Consider the following 21155-nt stretch of genomic DNA (forward strand, 5'->3'; position numbering starts at 1 on the left):
TAGCTCCTGGAAGACTTTTTTATTTAGAGATCATTGTAGATTCACATGCCGTTGAAGAAGTAACACAGAGAAATCCCATTTCCCTCTGCCCATTTCCCCCAGTGGTTCCATCTTGCACACTACAGTACAATATCCCCACCAAGAAATTGGCAACAATACAATCCACCAGGCTCATTAAGACCTCACGGTTTTACATGTGCTTCTTTGCGTGTGTGTGTGCGTGTGTTTAATTCTGTGCAAAGTTATCACATGTGGACTCCTGTGACAGCCACAATCAAGCTACCCACAGAATGTTTCTCACAGGGATCCTTCATGCTACGCTTTTTTTTTTTTTTTTTAAGATTTTATTTATTTATTTGAGAGAGAGTGCAAGAGAGAGCATGCATGAGCTGGGGGAGCTGCAGATGGAGAGGGAGGGGCAGACTCCCCACTGAGCGGGGAGCCTGATGCGGGGCTCGATCCCAGGACTCCCGGATCATGACCTGAGCCAAAGGCAGACACTTAACCGACTGAGCCACCCAGGCTTTGATAGCTAAGACCACCTCCCTCCCTCCTGTCTCCCTAACCCCTGGCAACTGTGTATCCGTTCTCCATCTGTACAGTTTTGTCCCCTCAACGATGTTATATAAGTGGAATTGCACAGTATGTAACCTTCGAGACTGGCTTTTATCACTCAGCTTAACTCTCTTGAGATCCATCCTGCTTGCTACACGCATCAGGGTTTACTTTTTTTGATCGCTGAGTAGCGTGCCATGGGATGGGTGTGCCGTGACTGGTGAAGCATTCAGGTAGAAGGACGTTTGGGTTATTTGCAGTTTGGGGCTCTCTTGAATAAAGCCAGCGTGAAGATTCATGTCCTGGTTTTTGCGTGAGCCTAAGTTTTCCTCCCTCCAGGATAGATGCCCACGAGCACCATCGTTAAGGAAGCTGCTAGAGTCTCTTCCAGGGCGGCTGTGCCACTTTAAATTCCCACGGCCAGTGTATGAGCGATCCCCTTTTCTGCATCCTCGCCCTCACCACGTTCGCTTTAGCCATCCCGATAGGTGTGCAGTGGTGTCTCGTTGTGGTTTTCCTTGGCATTTCTCTCCCGGCTGTGACAATGAACAACTTTTTGTGTGCTTCTTTGCCATCTGTGTATCCTCTTCAGCAAAATGTCTGTTCGTGCCTGTTGCCTGTGTTCTAATGCAGTGTTCTTAGCTGTTGAGTCTTGAGAACTTCTTTACATATTCTAGATACAGGTCTCGATGTTCCAGATAATCCTCTGTTGGATATTTTCTCCCAGGCTGTAGTGATCTCTTCAGTCTCTTCACATGGTCTTTTGCAAAGCAAGGTTTTAAATTTGGATGATCCGATTTGCCACTTTTTCCTTTACGCATTTGTGTCAAGTGTAAGGTGGGATTTGAACTTGGGTCACCTGGGTGTGGAGCCCACCCTCTTAACCACAATACTCTGGATACAGTTGAGCCCTTCTTGGATCCTTCCCTCCTCAGGTTCATTCCCTTCCTTCCCTCTTCAGTGGCTGTCATCATCTTGAAGCTAGTATGCAGCCTAGCCTTTTGGATGTCTATTCTTTTAGAGGTGTTTTTTGGGGGCAGATGTTTTACTGAGCACCTACTCTGTACCAGGCAGTGTGTGAGGATACAGCAGTGCATAAAGCAGAACTAGGGTGCAAGGAGCAGGGAGGGAAGCCTCTTTGAGGCAGTAACATGCGAGGGGTGAGATAAGGACCTGAAGGATGAGGAGGGGTAAGAAGAAGAAAGGAAAAGTATTCCAAGTAGAGGGGATAGCATGTGCAAAGGCCCTGAGGCAGGAGGATGTGGCCCCTCCTCACAAAAAGAACAAAGGTCTGCAGGTTGGTGTGCAGCATTCAAGGATGATGCGAGAGGGCCCAGGAGGGGCCAGACCTGTGACCAGTAACAGATGAGGGAATAGAGGCCCAGGGAAGTTAAGTGACCCTCCGAGGACATGAGGCTGAGAAGTGGTGGGCCTTCGTTTTGTTTTTAGAGATAACCCATCCCTGCCTTGGAACTAACTGCTCATGGCTTCAAGGAGTGAAGAAAGTCCCTGCACGAACAACTTGTCTTCACGAGGCTGAAGCTATGGGTCCGTGCCCCGGGCCTCAGCAGTTCTGTTTTAAATGCCCCATTGCTCTCAGGTCCCCTGGGGGCTCCCCTGCCATGCTGCTGAGGCACAGGTCCCAAACCCCCACCTATGTCTGTCCCCACATCCTGAGAGATAGGGTGAGTGGGGCTGCTGCGTGACAGCAGGACACGGCTTCTCGGCTGGCCTTGCCCTTGGCCACAGCTCAGAGCTCTGGAAATATCCACTCTCCCCACCCCCAGGTCTCATGCTTGGGTGGTTTCCCCCTTCCTACTTCTCCATTCCAAGGCAGGGGCGGGAGGGGGCACCTTGGGGAGTAGGGCTGAGGAAGGAGGAAGCAGGGGGAGTCAGACTGACAGACGGATACCTTGTTTCAGGCTGCGGGAGGAGGGGACTTATTGCTTCCTCGGCAGCCAGCCCACGGGAGGGGTTTGTGGAAATCCTGCCCACTCCTCCCACCGCAGCCTCCTGTCCTACGTGGCTCCCGGCCCAGAATCGTGCCCGGCGATCACAAATGGGGCTTTGTGTTCCCGAGACAAAGAACACGCTCCTCACCCCCAACCCGGGCCAGGGCTTGTCTGCCTTGCCCCAACCTTGGCCTCGGAAGGGATAGTGCCACTTCCAGGAGGGGAAACTGAGGTCTAGAGACAGACAGGTCTGTGGAGCCAGAGAAGGGGTCTGGCCCTGGTTTGGGGGTGGAGGTGGCGCGGAGAGGCAGTAAGTTGGCAGTGGTGATGCTGCCATCCTAGGCACTGTGGGGAGAAAGGAAGTAAGAAATAATACGACTATTATCGCAACGAGAGAGGCCCGATTCCAGCCCTGGAGGGGAACAGAATTCTGTTTAACCCCGCGAGTGTGTTTTCAGTCTTTCTTATGTGCCAAGCGGTGTGGGAGGCGCGGCATGAATCAGACATTGTCCCTGACATTTAAGAGATACGACGAGCGTGTAAAATACCACAAAACAAGAGAACAGGAGACCGAGGTCACAGAGTGGTGCCAACAGGCAGGGGTGAGGGGGGCGGGGAGTGGTCTCGACTGCCTTCCCGGAGGCTGTGGGCCATCAACAAAGCCGGGGCAGGGGTGCTTTCAGAAGTGGGAGGCAGCGCAGAGCATTTTCTGATGAAAAAAAGCAGCACATGTCATCGTGTCTAGGAAAGCCCTCCGCTGCTGCCCTACTGTGACACCTGCTTTACTGTCTGCGTATCACTTCCTACCTCCTACTGACCGTATTCTTCAGCGGCGAGCGACTTTTGTCAGTTCCCCACGCCCCTGAGAGCCCCAGGAGAGCAGGGCTGGGCCGTCTTGTACCTCGCTGTATCCCCAATGCCTGGGACACAGTAGGCACTCAACACAGATCTACTGAATAAAAGGAATATTCATACAGAGACTATACATATAATATTTTGCGGCATCGTGTTTCCCCCATTACTTATATTTTCTTTTTTAGCATTTTTCCTGTCATTCCAGGTCTTCGAGCATATCCTTTTTAACAGCCCAGTCGTAGTCCCTGACATTGACATGACATTGTCCGCACTCTGTTAGCCCCGCCCTTCCACATCTTTATTCACTTGTATGGGTGGGAGATCAACAAGGAAACGGGGAAACGGAGGGGAAGGGCTTTGGAAGGCAGCCTAGGGCGAGGGCACTGTGGGTGTGGGGTGAGGGGATAGGAGTAAAATCTTAAGAATATTGAGTTCAGGAGTGGTGTCTCGAAGGGGAATCTGGTGTGGTGTTAAACTGACCCTCCCACCCCACCCCCCACATTATAGTATTTGCCAGTTTCCATGGGGGTAGGTTCTGCCGTGGATGGTTTCACGTTCCCGCTGTGGCATTGCCGAACACGTGAGATGGAAAACGGCCTTCCCTCACCTTGGGATCTCTCGATCGGATTTCTCAGCTGAGATGCAAAGCCCCAAATTCTTGCGCAGCAGCCTGGAGCCTCGCTGGCTACTGAGGTGTGGCTGGCTACTGAGGTGTGGTAGCCTCATCCGTGCCTGGAATTCGGGGTGGGGCCTGGTGTTCCACCTAGGGCAGCTCGGGGTCAGACACAGCCGTGGGTTCAGCATGTCCTACTATGGCCATGACTCTTACTGAGCCCTGGTTGTATGCCAGGCTGTGCCGAACAGCTGACTTTTTCTTCATCCCATCCTCACACCCAGGCGATGAGGTGGGTGCTGTTATTATCCCCAGTTTACAGATAAGGAAACCGAGGCTCCCAGAGGGTCCCCAAGAACACCCAGCTCATAAGGGTAGGTGCCACAATTCAGTCTCAGGTTGGCTTGGCTGGGTGCTTGAACCTCTGCTCTTACCCCCTGAGCTCAGCGTCTGTCTCCTGCCACTTTAGGCTTTTTGCAGCACTTGTATGCAGCCCAGGGGTGCTAGGCTAGGTAGAGAGCTGGCAAGAAGATGGTCATGGGCTTGTCTTTAAGGGCTTAAAGGAAGGGGAAAGGGAGGAGGCATTTCTCGAGCATCTACTCTGTGCCAGGAATGATGCCAGGTGCCTTACACTGCCTCTGGATCGACTCACAACAACCGTGAGAAAGATGAGACCCTTCCCACATGACGGCCCAGGCTTGGGTGCTTGTGAGCCTACCCTCCCCTCTCTGAGCTGGGTGGTATCCAACAGGTCACACTCCTTCTCTCCGCCCCCTTCACCCTTTGGTCCCTCAACTGGAGCTGCCCTGGGAGACCTCAAACCCTCTGCTAGTTTCAAGTCAGAGCTTCTCAGAACAACAGGAAGTGGCGAAGCCATTCGGAAAGTTTGAGGACTGTGACCACAGCTCCAGGCACATTTCAGGGTCCAAGGCCGGTTATTGGACAGGTGACAGAGCTAGCTCCGTGGAGGCCTGGCTGGCACATTCCATAGCCTTCATAACCTCCCTGGGGGCCTGTGGAGGGGACTCTGGGAATGCGACTTCCTGCTCAGCTCCGGAAGACTGGCCGAGTTGGCTGGTGGCGGTTTGGCTGGCGTCCCACATGGCCCCAGGACCGGGCCCCTCAGGTTCTGTCACGGGTCCCTGGGAGCCGGAGAGCCTATCTGAGGTCTCTGCAGGATCTCAGAAGAAAAAGGGTTAGCCTAAAGCTTTCACCTAGGTGGGGGCAGGAAAAGGACAGGGCGCCTGTCTTGAAGTAACATGTACTTAGCAAGTACCGTTTTCCCCTGGTAAGGATCGGGGGTGACTACTGAGGCCGCTGGAGGGGATTGGTGGTTAACACTCCCTTGGGGCTACCGTGGTTCTGGATTCGACCCTGGATCGCCTCTCGTTCCCTGCTGAAGGGTGCTGCAATACTTCTAAGCCTTGGGGCCAGCCCTGCTAGACCCATATCCCAGATGGGGTAACGGAGGCCCAGTCTTTGGAAGTTGGAGGACTCAGCAGACAGCGGCCAGCTGGGGAGAGAACTCCAGGGATCGGAATCCCTTACCAGCTTGGCTGGGGTTCTGGTTGGGAAGTCAAGGAGGGAACTTGGGAGACAGATCACTGGTTACTCCTGTGGCTGTTCGGGGCCCTCCTGGTCCCGCCGGTCTGGGCGTCGGCTGTGGTAGTCATTCAGCTGGGGCCTTCCCATTGGTGCCCAGCCCTGCACTGACCAAACTGAGTCAGGCTTGGTGCCAGCTCTTCCAAGAACTCTCAGGCGGGTAAACAATAAACTTATGGGGAGAAATAGTGTAAGTATCTGCCCTGGGACAGGCTCTTCCTGTCGCATTGTTTCAAATGTGTTTTTCAAACTCCCAAGTTTTGACACTTGAAAAATGTACAAACCTGGAGCTGAGAAGCAGAGAAAAAGAGAAGACCTCTGTCTGGGGGTGGAAGGGTATCTTGGAAGGCTTCCTAGGAGAGGTGACATTTGAGTTATGCCTCGAAGGACAATAATAATGATAATAGCAAACGCCTTCTAGAAGCTTCTTACAAGCCTCTGATTGTTTGAGACCTGTATCTGCTTCTTTCCAGTCTGCTTTATCTCATCGAATTCTCTCAAAACCCTGTGAGCAGAATACTATGTTATTCCTATTGAACAGATGACAAAAGCAAGCCACGGCGCAGAGAGGTTAAGTGACTTGCTCAAGACCACACAGCTAGCAAGTGGTGGAGTCAGGATTCCAATCCAGGAAGGCAAGCCAATTACTGCCTGCGGCCTTCCCTAGCTATCTAATCCCTCTGAACCTGTTTCTTTATCCATAAAATAGGGGCGATAGTGCAATAGTACTTAGTGCGTAGAATTATGGTGAGGACGAAGACGATACAATCCCCGGAAACCGCTTAGAACAGTGCCTGGCACACAGTCAGTGTTCAAACAGTTGTAGATGACTTCTGTCACTGCTCTCGTGGTTATCTTCAGGCCTCCCCTCCCCCTCCAGCCGCAGCCGCCTCCCCCGCAGTGCCAGCCCGTGACGTGGGAGCTGCCGCTCGCACAGTCTGGGTTTAATTGGAAACTAAACGAGAGGGAAGGGGATGTTCGGGGCCCCTCCCTTGACTCTGAACGGACCCGCCACCCCCACCCTGAATGTGCGACACCCTCCTTAGCGACGCCTCCCGCCGGCCGCGGGTACTGCTCCCGGACAGGGCACGGAGCTGGGACCGAGGAGGCGGAGCCGGGATGGGAGGCAGGGGAGGGCCAGGGAGGTGCAACTGTGCCGGAGGGAGGGCAGGCAGGGGACAAGCTGTGTCTTCTGAACCCCATGCCAACTCACCACGAGCCGGCGGCCACGCCCGCCCTGGCCATGGGCCGCTCCCCACCTGTCAGTCTCAGCGTGCCCAGGTCTCCGCGGCCGGTGCGCTCCGGCGCACTTGCCTGGGGGTGCCGGCAGAGGGCGCGCGAGGGGGCCCGGGGACGGGCGGGGGACACGCGGGAGGCGGGATTGGGGGGAGGGCCCTGGTCGGCCCCTCCCGCCCCCTGCCCGCCCTCCCGGAGCTCCAGACTAGGAGGCCAGAGCTGCGGGTGCCCCCGGCGCGCTCGGCTTCCTCCGCGCACCGCTCCTACCTGTAGAGTCCGAGGGGCTCCCCCTCCCCGGACACCTATTCTTTCTCCGGAAACCTCCCGCCTTGCTACCCGCGTCTCGCATAGGCGGCGCTGGGACCCCGGGACGGGGCGTCGGGCTCGCAGCTGGTGACATGTAGACGCGCCCTCCGTGGTCCAGCCTCGGCACCTGGGCACCCTGCTGCCCGTAAAGTTTGGGGCTGGGCGCCATGGCCAAGAGCAGCTCCCTGAATGTCCGCGTGGTGGAGGGCCGGGCGCTGCCCGCCAAGGACGTGTGAGTACCCCCGGGGCGAGTCGCGGGTGAGGGGTGCACCGACATGGGATGGGGCGGGGGTCGCCCGTTCCGCATGCCGGGGAGGGTCGGGGAGATGGTCAGGGGTTTCTTGTCTAAGGCACAGTATTGGTGCAGATCTGCCTTCACGGGGCTAAAACCCCATGCCCATCGCTGTCCTATCGGAAAGGGGCGCCCAGACTTAGCAGATGCGCCACCTGCCCCCAGGAAGGGGGGTGTCTTTGTTCCTGCGATGTACTAAAGGGAACTGGAGGGTCGGATTTTGTTGGAGCTGGGGAGGGTATCGGAGGTGGGGGGAATCTCTTCGTTAGTTCAGGCCGGTGCCAGACGTGGGGCTTCTCCAGACCAGGGTGGGTGCCTATCAAAAGAACCCTGGGAAGAAGGCCCAGAGCGCCGGTGGCCCCAGCATTCCTCTTTGTGCATCTGGTGTTTAGGTTCAAAGACAGTCATCAGGTGGCCCCCCAGCCAGGCCTGGGGGAAACTGGGGTCCTCTGGACCCAGAGCCCTGAGCTCCCCAGCGAGTAGCTCCCTGTGTGGGCCTTCCCTGGATGCTGAGCCTCTTGAAGACCCCCCCACCCCTCGCCGTAGCACCCTCTCCAGCCAGGTGTGATGGGGCTGGAGGATCCTTGGGCTCCTGTTGGTACCAGTCCTTGGCTCTGCTTCCTCTAGGGCTGTCAGCAGTTGCCGGATCAGCAGACCGTGGCAGGAGGGGGTACCCCTCCTGCTTGGCCTGGAGCCCGGAAGGGGCTCTGAGGTGTCAGCACCTGGGACAGGTGTGGGATCCTTGGCAGGACATCAGCTGTGTGACCTTGAACCTGGTCCTCTTGGGTCTCAATTTCCCACCTGGACAATGGGAGCTCTGGACAGGAGCTGCCCAGCCCGGAGCAGCTGCGGGGGGGTGGAGAGCCTGTTAGGATTTACCCTGTGGCCAAGGTGAGCAGAAATCTGAATTCTGAGCCTTTACTCAAGTTGAGATGAGGGCTTAGCTATGCTCTGACTCCCCCAGCTGTGGTCCCCAGTGAGGGGTCTCCCGCCTTTGATTTTATGAACCTCACCCCTCCCCAACCCTGGGCTGCTGTGAGCAGTTTTAGCTTCCCCTCATCCTCATCAGCTACCCCCGAATAAGCATGCACTGGATAGAAGCAGAGCGCTGGCTGTGTGAATGCAGCATCTGGACAAGCCCCTGCTTCCCTCCTTCTGGGACACCCTGTCAGAGCCTCTGAGAATGACATTCTCGAACTGTCGGGGCAGCGAGGCCAGGAATGGGGGCCTGGAAACTGCCGGAGGGCCGGGGGTGGGGTGGGGTGGCCTCCAGAAATCAGGTTTCCATCTCCCGGTCCTGGGTGAGGGCCATGAGGGAGTGGCGGGTGCTGCGCTTGGCCCCGGACACAGCTCTCAGGGTGGACATGGCTTGTGGGGTCTACGGGATTCGCAGGGCTCCTTCTGCCTCTCCTGCAGAGGGAGTTAACTCATACCTGGTTCCTACACTTCTTGGCCACCCTTTCTGCCCCAAGTTCTCAGGCCAAGGTGAGCCCCACAGCAAGGGTGGGAAGGAGTCATTAAGCCCTAGTTGGGGATCCAGCCACCCTGCCTCAGTTTCCCTAACTGTTGGCTCCCTTCTTCAGAGGGGCTGTCCTCAGAGTCTGCTGGGATCTCCATACCCATGGAGACTCTTAGATGGGGGTGTGTTCTCTCTCTGGTCTCCTAAGGGAAAGGGCCCAGACTCATCCTGAAGCCTCATCAGATTTGGGGGCAGGGTCTGACCTGACTCTGGAGGAGGCCTCCACTGACAATTTTTGAGTATTACCCTTATTAATAAGAGCAGCTGTAAGTCATCCAGGGCTTACTCTGGACCAGGTCCTAGCTTAACACTTCCTGTGGTCCTGTGAGAATTTCCATTTTATAAATGGGAGAAAGAGAGGCCCAGAGAGGCAAAGTCGCTTGCCCAAGGTCACACAGCTGGGATTTGAGCCCTGACTGCTCCCGTGCCTAAGCCACCCTGGGCAGGCAGTGGCCGAGGGGCCTTCTTTCCCACACTTGAGTTGGGGCAGGGCCCATGGGAGAGGTCAAGGGTCTGGAGAGATTGAGGGTCTGGAGGGGGCACCCCTCCTGCCACTGCTGCCTCCTACCTGATGGGAGCCTGATAAGGCCCTTGTGCGTCAGAGAGAGAAAGCTCGGCTCCCAAGAGGGGCCCCAGGGTCAGTCCTGGTTGACGGAAGTGGGCGTGTCTCCCAGCTCTTTGCTAGTGGGATCCCAGCCAATCTTCCTCCACATCTGCTGTTGGGGAAACTGAGGAATGGGACCGTACCTAAAAGAGGCTCAGGGAGAGAGAACCCAGCCAGAGAACTGAGATATAGGGGTTATCCAGCCAGAGGCATCCCGGGGCAGAGAGCCAGATTAGGAAACTGAGGCTCCCAGGGTTACTCAGCCCAGTGGGTTTGAGATAGATTCAGAAGGGGAAACTGAGGCCTAGGGCACTACTCAGAAGTGGGTTCAGTGGTAGAATCCAGAAAAGAGTGCAGGGACACAGACCACCACCCAGCCTGAGGTGTTCAGGGATAGAGGCCTGATGGGGAAGTGGAGGCACTGGAGCAGCCACACAGAGGGAGCTGAGGGCTGGAGTCCAGAGAGGAAACTGAGGCACAAGGAAGGACTCATCCAGCAGACAGGGCTCAGATGGCAGCTGGCTTCTTGTGCCAGCAACTCCTTCCCTGAAATCCTGGGGCATCTGTGGATTGGTGACTGATTGAAGGTGGCAGAGAGAGAGGAGGGGTGGGGGCTGGGGCATCAGAAGAGGGGGCCACTTGGGGAGAGGATTATGAGCTGGGGTGAAGATGACGTTGGTTAAGAGCATGTGTGCTGAGCCCCACAGACCTGGGTTTGAATCCCAATTCAGGTGGGGGGTTGTGGGAAGGAGGATACAGGTCCTCCCCCAAGGAGCTCACAGTTCAGAAGTTTGAGGGAGCCATGGAGACAGACACTAAACACAGAGAGAAACAGGGAGCAAGATGCCTTCAGGTGCCCAGAGGGATCGGAGGTCAATTTTACAAAGGACAGAGGTGGCCAGGGATGGCCTCTCTGAGGAGGTGACTTTGGGGCTGAGGTTTGAATAATAGGACTCAGCCAGCCATGACGAGATCAGGGACAGAGTGTCTCAGGCAGCTGCCACAGCAAGTGCAAAGGCCCTGAGGCTCGACTGAGCTTGGTGGAAGACAAAGGAGGCCCGTGCAATGGGAGAGAGGGAAGATGAGGGCCCTAGTGGACAGCTTGGGATGGGGCTGGTAACTCTTATTATGAAGGGGGGATGGAGCTGGCTTTGGTTGGCTCATGGCTCCTGCTTCTTCAAGGGGCTGCAGCACATCTGTGCTGTTGGTGGAGTTTTGAGATCTGGGTGCCCTGTTCTGTGCCAGCAGAGGGGCATCCCCACCAGGCTGAGCACTGGGAGTCCCCTCCCCAGGGAAAGTCCCGTGGAAATGAAAAGCTGGTTGGCAATGCTTTCCCCAGGGCGTTAAGGCTCCTGGAGGAGAGCTCTGGGGTCAGCTGGGGATGCAGCCCACCATGCGTTATCTCCTTTTGTTCCTCCGGCCCCCCTTACCCCCCCCCAACAAGATGTGTGTTCACGTTATAGAGAGGAAAAAGCAGCACACACAGAGAGGAAGGGGCTTGCCGGGTTCCACAGCTGGCAGGTGGTAACACCGCGATGCCTGTCCAGTGCATGCCGTGGACCATGGCTCCGGGCTTCCTGGAACCAGCCCTGGGAACTTTCTGGCCTCAGTGTTCTGTCTCTGTGGGTGGAAGCCCAGAAAGCCCGTGCACGGGGGTCGGGCATGCAGTGGGTGGGCTGTGCCCCATGGCATCTCCTGCTGGTCCCCTGAGGTTCTGCCTCTTAGCCCGACTTGCTGTGTGACCCTGGGCTACTCCCTGACCCTCTCTGGGCCGCAGTTGCCCCTATCTGTACATGAGGGTGGGTTGGGACCGCCGCTCATGGCTGCCCTCTCAGCCTCCCTCCTGAACGTCCTCCTCCTGCAGGTCTGGGAGCAGTGACCCCTACTGCATCGTGAAGGTGGATGACGAGGTGGTGGCCAGGTGAGGAGTGGAGAGGCCGGGCTTGCAGGCAGAGGCATAGGGCAGGGGATGGAGGAGGAGCTCCTTCTAGACCTGGGGAGTCTGGGCACAAGATTGCACGTGGAAAAGAGGAGCCGGGCGAGGGCAATGCTTACACCGAGGATGGACGTGTGGGGCTGTCAGTGGATGCTTGGTGCTTTGCTCCTCTGGGAACAGACAGCTGGGGCTGCCAGCTCCCCTCTCCCCATCCTGACTGGCCGACACCTTCCCCCCACCCCCGGACCAGATGATGTCCCTGCTGGTGTCCCAGGGCTGACTCAGCGGCTGCCAGCCTGTGCCTCCCGTAGTGGCCTCCCCGGAGGCGGGCATCTCACGCTTGGCTGGGCTGGCTGGTTCCGGGCCTGCTGGGTGCTGCGGGCACCAGGGTGTGTGTGTGTGTGTGTGTGTGTGTGTGTGCGCGTGCCCAGCTGGGCCTGCTTGTGAGTGTGCGTGGGGGTGGTGGAGGGCTGATGTGAATGCCTGTGACCACATGTGCATGTCCCTGGGAGTGTGCGGTTCATAGGCTCACATTGTGTACCGGTGGGGTGTGTGTGTGTGTGTGTGTGTGTGTGTGTGTGTGTGTGTAGGGGTGTGTGTGCACACCCGTGGGCTGCCCTGCATACACACGTGAGCACCAGTGTCTGCTTGTTTGGTTACACAGATGCCATCATGAGCACGTGTGAGGACGCGAGCATGTTTGATGAGTGAGTGAGTTTGGACAGGGGTGGAGGGACACGGGCTGGGCTGTGGTTGGCTCCCGCCCCCGCAGGCCTGAGTGGTGTGGGTGGGCAGGTGGGCGGGTGGCTGAGGCCCGGGTTCCTATGGAGACAGCAGTATTCAGGATGCTTCTGGGGCTGGTTCTGGTCCAGATGGGCTGAGAGCGGGGGGTGGGGAGCCCACATGGGTGAGGGTCAGCCTGCAGCACCCCAGCTGACCCCCTCCATTGTTCTCTATGCCCATGCTGCCGCCTCCCCACACGCTGTGGGTCCACCCCCAAACCCACAGAGAGATTCTCTGTGTGATCCCAGGCTGCTGTCTGGCCATCTCTGGGCTCTGAAGAGGGACTTCCAGCCGGGAAAAGGCCAGGCCAGGTGGAAGAGGGTGTTTGGGAAGAGGGGTCCATCTGACGGTGGTCTGGGGTAGAGGGCGGAGTGCGCATCTCTGTGTGCCTACGCGTGTATATGTTCACACTCTTTGTTGGGGAAGAGTGTGGGGAAAGGGAAGGGAAGAGTGGCAGGTGTATGACCCGATTTTGCAGCCATAGATTTGGGTGTGTCTTCATTGGGCAAAGTGGATTCCTCGTTCCCTGCTGGGTAAAGGGAAGTGCATGTGCAGGGGCGTCGGGTGAAGATGCTGTGTGTGTGTGTGTGTGTGTGTGTGTCTGTTTCTAGGCTTGCTTTGGTCCCTAACCCTCCTGTGGTTCCCTCTTGCTTCCTGAGTACTCTGGCTCCTGCTGACTTCATGGTCTCCTGGCCTCTCACGCTTCCCCATTTCCCATCCAACACCTTCCTCTTCCTCAGACTCAACAAGCTCACTCCTGCCTCAGGACCTTTGCACATGCTGTGCCAGCCATCTTGTCCTCATTTTCTCTTCCCCCTTTGCCTGACTAGCTCCTGCAGGAAGCCTTTTCTGACTCCTGTCCACACCCGCAGACCCAGCCAGGTGCCACTGAGCTCACCCCAATCACAGGACTTCTCTCACTGTGTTATGTGTCATAAGAGCTCAGGAGAGAGCACCTGCCCACTGAAGGGGGCTCTGTAGTGGCAGGGACCTGGGCACCTCTTCCTCTGATTCTCCATAGCCCACAAGGCTTGGCACACAGCCAGGGTGTTTATGGAGTGAATGAATGAATGAATGGAATTTGCGTGTTGTCGGTTACTGTGCGGGGGATTCTGTGTGTATCTGCCATCTATCACTGTGTGTGTGTGAGTGTGTGTCTGTGGGTCTCTGTGTGCTGGACATTTTTTTGGGTCTGTGTGTTTATGTGAATGTGTCTGTTTTCTCTGTATCTGCATGTGTCCATATGTAGAAACAGATAGATGTGCATTTCTAGAAATTTCTGAGGATGCATATGTGTATCTGTGTATACGGGGATGTGTCTCTGGCTTTCTTGGTGTATCTGTGTCTCTCTTTTCGTGTGCATCCTTGTGGGAGTGTGTATGTGTGTGTGTGCATGTGTGTATGTAGGTCTCGGGATATGTGAGCGTTGGGGTTTCTGGGTGTGTATTTGTGTTTTGTTTTTGTTTTTTTAAGTAGCCTCCACACCCAGCATGGTGCCCAGTGTGGGGCTTGAACTCATGACCCTGAGATCAAGACCTGAACTGAGACCAAGAGTTGGACGCTTAACTGACTGAGCCATCCAGGCGCCCGTCTGTGTGTGTATTTGTGATATATGTGTGCGGTTTGTGTGCATGTGTGTGTCTGGGTCCCCAGGTGTCCTCCACCTGTGGCCCAAGGGTCCCCAGCCCCCTGTGCTCTCTTTTGCAGGACAGCAACTGTCTGGCGGAGCCTGAGCCCCTTCTGGGGGGAGGAGTACACCATACACCTGCCCCTGGATTTCCACCATCTGGCCTTCTATGTGCTGGACGAGGATACAGTGGGGTGCGTGTACTGGGGACCCATGTTTGGGCACCTGGGGGAAGGTGGGATGCCCGGGAGCAAAGTATCCACCCAGCCGGCCCTTGATGCCTGCTCCTGCTACTCAATGACTTGGACCCTCCCCTGCCCGCCTTTCCACAGGCACGACGACATCATTGGCAAGATCTCGCTGAGCAAGGACGCAATTGCAGCCGACCCCCGAGGTGGGTGAGGGGCAGCAGCCTTCAGTTGGGCAGAGGGAATAGGGGTGGCCATGCCCACGTTTGCAGGCACGTAGCAAGTGCCACGAGGAAGCAGAGTCTTCAGTGGAAAATTATTTCAGTTGTTGACCTTTCTTTCTTTCTTTCTTTCTTTCTTTCTTTCTTTCTTTCTTTCTTCTTTCCTTCTTTCTTCCTTCCTTCCTTCCTCTCTTTCTTTCTCTTTCTTTCTTTCTTTCTTTCTTTCTTTCTTTCTTTCTTTCTTTCTTTCTTTCTTTCTTTCTTTCTTTCCCTCCCTCCCTCCCTCCCTCCCTCCCTCCCTCCCTTCCTTTCATTCTTTCCTTTTTGCAGAGAGAATGAGAGAGAGAACACACACACCCAAGCGGGGTGAGGGAGCAGCAGAGGGAGAGGGAGAGAGAGAATCTTAAGCAGGCATAGAGCCTGACATGGGGCTCAATCTCACAACCTGGAGATCATGACCTGAGCTGAAACCAAGAGTCAGATGCTTAACTGACTGAGCCACCCAGGCATCCCCATCTGTTGATTTAAAAAATTTTTTTTTAATTTAGTTTATTTATTGAGTAGTTAATTACTTTACATACTTCAATATTCGAAAGGTATAATTAGCGGTGAAACTGTTCCTCTTAACCCAGCTATTCCATTTTCGTTTTCAAGGTTGTCAGTTTCTTGTATGTCCTTCTAGAGATATTTTATTTTGTGTTATTTTATTTTATTTTATTTTATTTATTTTTAAAAAGATTTAATTTATTTATTTGAAAGAGAGAGAGAGAACACAGGGGAGAGGGAGAGGGAGGAGCAGATTCCTTGCTGAGCAGGGAGCCCGACATGAGGCTCGATCCCAGGACCCTGAGATCATGACCTGAGGTGAAGGCAGACGCTTAACTGACTGAGCCACCCAGGCGCCCCTAGAGCTATTTTAAATAGGCAGGTGTATGGTGTACTCCTCCCCCCAGAAGGGGCTCAGGCTCTGCCAGACAGTTGCTGTCCTGCAAAAGAGGGCACAGGGGGCTGGGGACCCTTGGGCCATACAGGTGGAGGACACCTGGGGACCCAGACACACACATGCACACAAACCACACACATATATCACAAATACACACACAGACGGGCGCCTGGATGGCTCAGTCAGTTAAGCGTCCAACTCTTGGTCTCAGTTCAGGTCTTGATCTCAGGGTCTAAACTTATTTTAAATAGGTTTATTTATTCCAAGTGGTTTACATGAATCAACTCATTTAATTATGGTAATAACCCTGTGAGGTAGGTACTCTTTTTCTGCCTGCTCCATAGGTGAACATCCTGAGGTTACATGGCTTGCCCGAGATCACGAAGTTACTAAGTGGGATGGCCGGGATTTGAACCAAGGTTGTCTACCTCCAGTGTGGGCTCTTAACACGGCACTATATGTGTTTCATTCTCTGCTCATCGCGATGGCCGCCTGTTACTCTCACTGTTCTGTACCTTGCCTTTCACTTCACCGCATACCTTGGAGATCTTTCCATATCGGTGCCCCAAGAGCTTCTGCATTCTTTGATCTTTGACTTCATGGCACTCCATCGTGTGGATATATCATCATCTGTTTGGCTGGTTCCCTCCTGATGGGCACTTGGGTGGTTTACTGTCACTCCCTAGTTCAAACGGTACAGCCATGAATAGCCTTGTAAAAATGTGATTTCACACATGTGCAGTGATATCAATCAGTCTGATAAATTCCTAGAAGTGAATTTGCTTGGTCATGGAGTATCCATATTAGCACATTAGAGAGTTATTGCCAAGTTACCCTCTTTGGAGGAGGTAACAATTTGCCCACCCTATACCTTTGCCCAGCAATTACCAAACTCTTTGATCTTGTATCTGATAGGTAAAAAATTGCCTCTTTGTGTAGGTAATTTAGTATTTCTCTATGAATGAGATTTAAAGCCTCTTTACATATTTAAGAGTCACTTTATTTTCTTTTTTGTTTGTTGTTTATTTACATTGTATGTGCATTGCCCCTCACTGGGTTGTTTGGCTTTTCTTATTGATTTGTAGGAGCTCTTTACATATTAGGGAAATTTAACTCTGTTATATTAGCTGCAAATAGTTTTTCTCCCTTTGTCGCTTATGTTTTTTTTTGCTTATCATTTTTTTCTATGTATAAAATTTATTTCTTTTTCTCTAGTTCATCTTTTTGTTTTTACGGCTCTTGATTTTTGTGATACCTAAAGAGGCCTTCCCAACTCTAAGATAATTTTTTTTTTTTACATGATTCCTCCTCGCAACAATTTGTTTTCCTTTTTTACATTCACTTGGAATTTATCCAGATTCAAGGTATGGAGAGGTATTGAACTTTATTACTTTTGTCTGATGACTACTGATTGTCTCAACGTCAGTAATTGAATAATGTATTTTTTCATCAGTGGGGATATGTTGAAAACCTACATGCTAATCATCATAATCAGTGCTCCTATTTAATGAGGGCTTACTATGTGCCAGGCATGATGCTAAGCACTTTATATTTAGTCTTCACAACACCAAGTGAAGTGTGCACTAGAATAATCTTGAATTTATGGCTGATGGGAAATGAGGTTTGGCGAGGTGAGGGCACTTGCCCCTCCCAGAAGTTGCAGAGCTGGGAGTTGAGTCCAGGCTGTGCCTGCTTCCAAAGTCTATGTTTTCAACCTGTCCACTGAGTTGTACCCGTTGTGCCTCAAACATCCATCCAAGGGAGTGGAATTAGATGAATGAATTAGGAGGCCAAACTTCAAGAGCTTATGTACCAGATAGAAACACAAAACACGTTCACATAGAGCAAGGAGCAAGGAAAAAAAGGGAAACTATCCATGTGTCTGAATGTGGGTTCTTTTTATTTTTTAAGCAAGACAGGAGTGTGGGGGTGGAGGCATGTGGAATATCTCTGGCAGGACAGTGGATGAAGAGGAGAGTGAAGGCTAGAGAAGTCAAAGAAGGCTTCCTGAATGAAGGGGAATGAGTTGGTTCTTAAAGGTGCTTCGAGAAAGACAGTAAGGCGTGTCTCTGTAGATTCTCTTCTAGGGTCAGGTATAGGCCAGGCCAGACGGAGCACTGGGTGGGTCTTGATTGGAAAAGGTTGTAGGTGTCAGGCTAGAGTCTGGACTTTCTTCTGGAGGCACTGGGGAGCCATTGAAGGTCCTTGAGCAAGACAGTGAGGAGAGTGGGGCCATATTATCAGAGAATGGAGTGACAGGAGAGATTAGATACGTTTTCAGAAGATCTCTGAGCTGCTTTGTGGATACTGGATCACAGTGGGACCGGAGTACCTGTAGGAGATCAATTAGGAGTCTGTTGCCATAGTCAAGTGAGAGGAAGCTGATGGCATCCTGGATTTGGTGGTAGCCGTGAAGACAGAGAAAGGTGAGGTGGCACTGTACTTGATCAGACACACAAGGAAGTGGGCCACCATGAGCAAGAGTTAACAGACATAATAACCACCGAATTTGAACCCATGAAGGTTTTAGATTTTATACTTATGATATACAGAATTTTAAAAGGAATAAAATATTTAAATAAATAGAAATATAATCACCAGAAAGGCCCTGCAATAATCATAATAAATTAAAGCAATACATTAAAAAATAGATTTGAAAAAGAACCAAATCGAACTTTTAGAGAGAAAAAGTAGTCATTGAAATTGAAAACTGAGTGGCTGAGTTCAACAGCAGATCATTCAGAGCTGAAGAGAGAATTAGTGAGCTGGAAGAGAGATCTGAAGAAATTATTTAGACTTTAGCCCAGAGAAACAAGAAGAAAAATATAAAAGAGAAGTTCAGAGACATAGAAAATTACTCAGAAGGTCTAACATCCATTTAATTGGAGTCCTAGGAGGAAAGAATAGAAAAAATTGGAGAGAGGAGGTGATAAAAAAAAAATTGATGACCTGGAATTTTCCAGAACTCAAGGAAGGACATGATTCCATAAGTAGAAACAGCACAACCCAAAGTAAGCAGGATAAAATAAATAAATAATAAATAAAAAATCCTTACCTGCCCATGCTGTGAAATTGCCGAATATCAAACACATAGTCCTTAAAATTAAAGAGAAAAGATAGACCATTGACACATCAGTGCATCAGTGATCAGGCTGAAATGACTTCCCAACAACTATAATGGCAGCTAGAAGTCAGTGGATGATATCTTCAAAGTGTTGAGAGAAATGAGAGAAACAGAAGTTGAAATTGACTTGACTGATTCAGGCAGGGAGAACTGCCTGGACGGAGGCTCAGAGGTAGGAATCCCCAACATTTTTGTGAGGGGAGAGTATGTTGGGATTAAATGATGGAGGGTTTTGTATACCAGGGTGAAGTGTGTGATGGTACAGGGTGAAGGGCGTTGGCCTGTACTGCCCACATTCAAATCCCAGCTCTGCCACTTCCTAGCCGTGCGATCACGGGCCAAGCTCTTCCTTCACTGTACCTCGTTTTCCTCGTCTGCAAGCGTGGATAATCACAGTACCTACATCAGAAGGCTCACATGAGACGTCCATGACTTAATACACATTTAATGTTAATTGAATGTTTAAGTTAACGCAATGCCAGTGTCCGGTAGGTACTTACTAAATGTGAGCACCTGTGCCCTGCAGGAATTGATAGCTGGATCAACCTGAGCCGTGTGGACCCAGATGCCGAGGTTCAGGGCGAGATCTGCTTGGATGTACAGATGCTAGAGGATGCGCGGGGCCGTTGTCTTCGCTGTCACGTGCTCCAGGCCAGGTTTGGTCATAATGGGGGATGGTGCGGGGTAGGTCTGAGAATGAGCAAGAGTTTGCTGGATTCCCCCAGCGGTCTTGGTTTTTGAGACCACCTCACTCCTGGGACACTTCTGGGCTCACAACCAGGATCTCTTGTAGGCAAACAGTCCAAGTTCACCAGGTTTGCACGTTCCTGGGGTCAGAGCACGAGCAAAATCCTTGCTGGGTCCCCAGTGACCAGCAGCTGAAGGTCAGACACTCAGGATGGCCAGACAAAGTGTGGAGGTGTATTAATCAAATTGTAAGTGAGAGATACCCAGTTCATACTAGCTTAAGCAGATTGGCTTGGATGAATGACATGCAGCTTCAGGCATGGCTGGATCCAGGTGCACAAACAGTGACATCAAGTATCTGTAGACATAGATTTCTTGGCTATTTTTTGTGTTAGCTTCATTCTCAGGCAGTCTCTCTCCAGTTGTGGGCAAAGATGACGCCAGCAGCCCCAGGATGGCATCCTACCAACTTGGCAGGTCCAACTGAAGAAATTTCCTTCATGATTTCCAACTAATGTCCTAGGACTGATTCTTATTGGCTCAGTCTGGGGCACATACCTATCTCTGAACCAATTACATGGACTCCGATGGGTTAGACCTGAGTCCCATACCCACTCCTGGAGTGGAGAGAGGGATCAGCCTACCTAAATCATGTGAGCTGGGAGTGTGAGAGAGGGACAGGTCCTCTCCCAAAGAAACAGGAGAAGGAGGACAGATGTAGGACCAGCTTGTGGGATATCCATCTTCCCTCCTGCCTATTTATCACTCAGTAATCCCTCCTCTCTCCCTCAGCTCCCCCATCACTTTGCTTCCTTAAATGCTCCCATGCCTTTTCCCCCTCTCATCTCTCATCTTGTCTTTCTGCCTTGTTTTCACACCTTACTCCCCCAACCCTCACTTTTAGACCAGTCCTCACTCAGGTTGGGGAGGATCTCTATTTCTGGTTTGCTGTGTGACCTTAAAGCTTTTTCCTGCCCTCTCTGTGCCTTTCCCACCATCTCCAGATTTCTGTCTCCAGCTGGGGCTCCCTGGAGTCTGGTTGAATTACCAGGGTCGCAGAGGACAGGCACAAAGACTGAGCGTAGGACAGGGGGTTCTTCATCTGCTTTGTGCCAGTGGCCTCCTCCCCAGCCACAAGGCTGTGCAGGATCCTTGCAAGCAGGAGAGGGACTGATTGCTGTCGCTTAGCAACTAGGCTGGCTCCTAGGAAACCAAAGAAGGCTTTGGATGCCAAACAGGGGTGGGAGAGGAGCAGCAGGAGGAAGCAAGCAGCCCCTGGTGGGGGACTTGTCACTGGATTTGGGGGACCTCATGAAGGGGGGATTGGAGAAGCTGACTGAGGTGAGACTTTCAGGTTGTCGTGGCAACCAGAGAGAGGAGGTCCTTGCCTCAAACCTTTTCTTGGGTCCTAGGTAGGGTGTGGATAGGAGTATTTGTTGAATGAATGAATGAATGAATGAGCACTAACATCCTGCCAGCTGCTATGCTAAGCCTTTTATACACATCATGTCATTTAAGCCTTGGCCGTGTGAGGTTGATCTGTTATTATTTCCATTTTCCAGATGAGGAAACTGAGACTCAGGGTGAGGAAGGGACTTTTCCCAGTGTCACTCAGCCAGTGAGTGGTGGAGCCAGGCTTTGAACCCTGGCATCTGGTCTCCTACCAGGGGCTCCAGGGAAACTGAGGCTCCCTTTCCACTCCCCACTGCATCTTCATCTCTTGGGCTTTGTGATTTAGGACTTGACCTTCTGGTGCCTCAGTTTCCTTATCTGGAAGATAGGGGCATACTAGGGCCTCCCCATAGGGTAGCACTGGTCAACAGGAAGATACTGGGCTTGGACAGGCAAGGTGAGGGGTGCTCCTTGCTGGGTCCCTATGGTGAAGGCCAGAGGCATTTGAATGGTCTATCCTGAACCCCTTTCCCAAGGTCCAGCTTGGGTCTTGGTCCTCAAGGGTCCTGCATCCCTCACTCCTTTCCTCATCTGTCCCCAGGGACCTGGCCCCCCGAGATATCACCGGCACGTCTGACCCATTCGCACGTGTGTTCTGGGGCAGCCAGAGCTTGGAGACTTCAGTGAGTGGTGGCGTGGATCGTGGGAGGGGCGGGCATG

General features: G+C 52.8%; 1 protein-coding gene across 3 annotated transcripts in view; it reads left to right on the plus strand.

The window, feature by feature from the left end:
* Nucleotides 1-7016: 7016 nt before the first annotated feature.
* RASAL1 (RAS protein activator like 1) overlaps nucleotides 7017-21155 on the plus strand; it is a 28563-nt gene continuing 14424 nt past the window's right edge. For 2 of the 3 annotated variants that reach the window (XM_057305951.1, XM_026514914.4), the window contains exons 1-6: nucleotides 7017-7351; nucleotides 11399-11455; nucleotides 13961-14074; nucleotides 14213-14274; nucleotides 18883-19012; nucleotides 21037-21118. In XM_057305951.1, coding sequence (XP_057161934.1) covers nucleotides 7287-7351; nucleotides 11399-11455; nucleotides 13961-14074; nucleotides 14213-14274; nucleotides 18883-19012; nucleotides 21037-21118 — 510 coding nt within the window. In that variant the 5' untranslated portion in view covers nucleotides 7017-7286. Of the gene's footprint in view, nucleotides 7352-11398; nucleotides 11456-13960; nucleotides 14075-14212; nucleotides 14275-18882; nucleotides 19013-21036; nucleotides 21119-21155 lie in introns of those variants that run through there. The other variant, XM_057305952.1, reaches the window with a different exon arrangement.

The sequence above is a fragment of the Ursus arctos genome, unplaced genomic scaffold (genome assembly GCF_023065955.2).
Source record: "Ursus arctos isolate Adak ecotype North America unplaced genomic scaffold, UrsArc2.0 scaffold_34, whole genome shotgun sequence".
NCBI lineage: Eukaryota > Metazoa > Chordata > Mammalia > Carnivora > Ursidae > Ursus > Ursus arctos.